The 2,326-nt window shown below is 41.5% G+C and overlaps 2 protein-coding genes across 2 annotated transcripts in view; both read right to left on the bottom strand.

Annotated features, from left to right (window-relative positions):
* LOC106963281 (tripartite motif-containing protein 16-like) overlaps positions 1 to 1,805 on the bottom strand; it is a 5,457-nt gene extending 3,652 nt beyond the window's left edge. The window contains exon 1 of the mRNA XM_015058112.1: positions 143 to 1,805. Coding sequence (XP_014913598.1) covers positions 143 to 1,633 — 1,491 coding nt within the window. The 5' untranslated portion in view covers positions 1,634 to 1,805. The remainder of the gene's footprint in view (positions 1 to 142) is intronic.
* Positions 1 to 2,326, bottom strand: part of LOC106963279 (tripartite motif-containing protein 16-like) — a 17,892-nt gene that overhangs the window by 10,624 nt on the left and 4,942 nt on the right. The gene's annotated exons all lie outside the window — the stretch shown is intronic.

Genomic DNA, 2,326 nt, shown 5'->3' with positions numbered 1-2,326 from the left:
TGGAGGAAACTGGACCCGATACCTGAGTTTTAACTTTGTTATGACAACGTACGCAACCATCTTTGGTACAAAATAATGACCAAGATTTGTCATTGAATCCAAAACTTTCCTTTCTGTTGATGTTCTTGTAAGAAACTGCTACAAATCCTCTTCCTCTCCTCTCCACCTCCCAGTAACAACGTCCAGTCAGACTCTCTCTACTGAGGACATGAAAAGAAACAGCAAATCTGTCTGGATGATCAGGATAAAACTGTTGTTTTTCTACCCTCGTTACTTTTCTGTTGTCCTCAGATAATAAAAGAAATCTGTTTGCTGTGTTTGGATCCAAAGTGATTTCTTGTGAATATTTTAGGAATTCAGTTCTGGTCTTTGGTTTTGGTTCTGACAGTAGAACATCCACCTCAGTGACCATCAGTGAGATGTTTGTCCATGAGTCTCTCAGGACGTCCTGTAGTTTGTCTCTGAGCTCTGACACAGCTGCTGTCACGTCCTCAAAGTGTCTCAGAGGACGGATGTTGATGCTGGATGAGTGAGTCGACTCACCAAGTGCTGGCAGTGAGGGGTAGTTGAGGAGAAACTGGGTGTGATCCTCTGTGTGTGAGAGCTGCTCCAGCTCAGCGTCTTTCCTCTTCAGCTCACTGATCTCCTGCTCCAGCTTCTCCTGAACATCTTTGACTCGACTCACTTCAGTTTCCTGCTGGGATCTGATCTGCTGCTTCACATCAGAGCTTCTTTTCTGGAGGAGACGGATCAGCTCAGTGAAGATCTTCTCACTGTCCTCCACTGTTTTATCAGCAGAGCGATTGATGACCTCCACCTCCTGTTGAAGCAGCTTCACATCTTTCTCTCGGTCCTGGATTCTCTGATGGATTTGTTGTTGACACTTCTGGAGCTTCTTCTGCTTCTCATCTCTTTCTGCTGCAGCTGGGACTGTTTCATGGCCTTTATGTTCATCCATAGTGCAGAGATAACAGATACACTGTTGATCAGTACGACAGAAGATCTTCATCACCTCATCATGACAAGAGCAGATGTTCTGCTGGAGGTTCCTGGAGGGGTTCACCGGTTTGTGTTTCTTCAATCCAGGGATGTCATAGTGAGGTTGGAGGTGATTCTCACAATAAGATATCAAGCAGAACAAGCAGGACTTGACAGCTTTCATCTTCCTCCCAGTACAGACATCACAGGCCACATCTTCAGGTCCAGCATAGCAGTGATCAGCTGGAGCAGCTTGGAGTCCAGTTTTCTTCAGATCCTCCACCAACTCTGACAGCATGACATTTTTCACCAGTTCAGGCCTCGGTTTGAACTCCTTCCTGCACTGAGGGCAGCTGTAGATTCCCCTCTGATCTTCTGCATCCCAGAAGTCTTTAATACAGTTCATACAGTAGCTGTGTCCACAGGGAATAGTCACCGGATCCTTCAGAAGGTCCAAACAGATGGAACAAGAATATTTAGATGAATCCATGTTTCTTCCTCGCTGCTCTGCGTTGTCAGCAGTTGTCACTTCCTGCTCTTTACAGCACAGCAATTCTACCAAGCCTTGACCTTTAAATGGGAGGAGCCAGGAAATAACTTGCCAGACTGTCAGATCTGAACTTTGTCTTGCAAAGAGGGGAGTGGTTCTCTCCATTTGCTTTACGACAGGTCAAAGACAAGTTTGAGTTTACAGTAGAAACATACATTTATCTCACCTTTACCTGCTGCCTCCAGAATTATTCAATCAGTTTTAAGGCTTTGTTGCATTTGTCTCACAAAATCATTTGTGTGTGTATTATGTTACAGATCGAGTAAAAGGCATTGCTACAGGAAGTCCGTTTCACAGCTTTAGCTTGTATACACAACCTGCTGCTGTATGTCTTGGTGGAAAACTCATAATTGGATACCAGTTTCTTCTGCTGAACTATTAAATGGATTATATTAAATGGATGTTTATTTTTACTTTATTTATTTCTATTTAATCACTCAAAGTACCACAACATTTGCATTCATCTAATTCGTCTTTGTTTTTACATAATTCTCAAAAATTAAATCAGTATTTTCAAGTCAAGAACTCAGTAAGGTGAGGTGAGGTAATTTTATTTATACAGCACATTTTCAGCAACAAGTCAATTTAAAGTGCTTTACATGAATTAAAAAGGAAATACAAACAAATGTTCTCAGTACTTTTTAGCCTTTTTACTCAGGTAATATTTTGGATGACTACTTTTACTTGAGTAAAATGTACCAAAATACTCCTAATGGAAATATGGACTTAATGAAAAGTGTGTTTAACACCTGATTTAAGGTTATTGTCAAAAACATACTTTTAATCAGACAAATGAGC

This window comes from Poecilia latipinna, unplaced genomic scaffold, assembly GCF_001443285.1.
Source record: "Poecilia latipinna isolate Pla-1442-1.1 unplaced genomic scaffold, P_latipinna-1.0 Scaffold1516, whole genome shotgun sequence".
NCBI classification, from domain to species: domain Eukaryota; kingdom Metazoa; phylum Chordata; class Actinopteri; order Cyprinodontiformes; family Poeciliidae; genus Poecilia; species Poecilia latipinna.
This window is presented reverse-complemented; position numbering and strand designations above follow the sequence as displayed.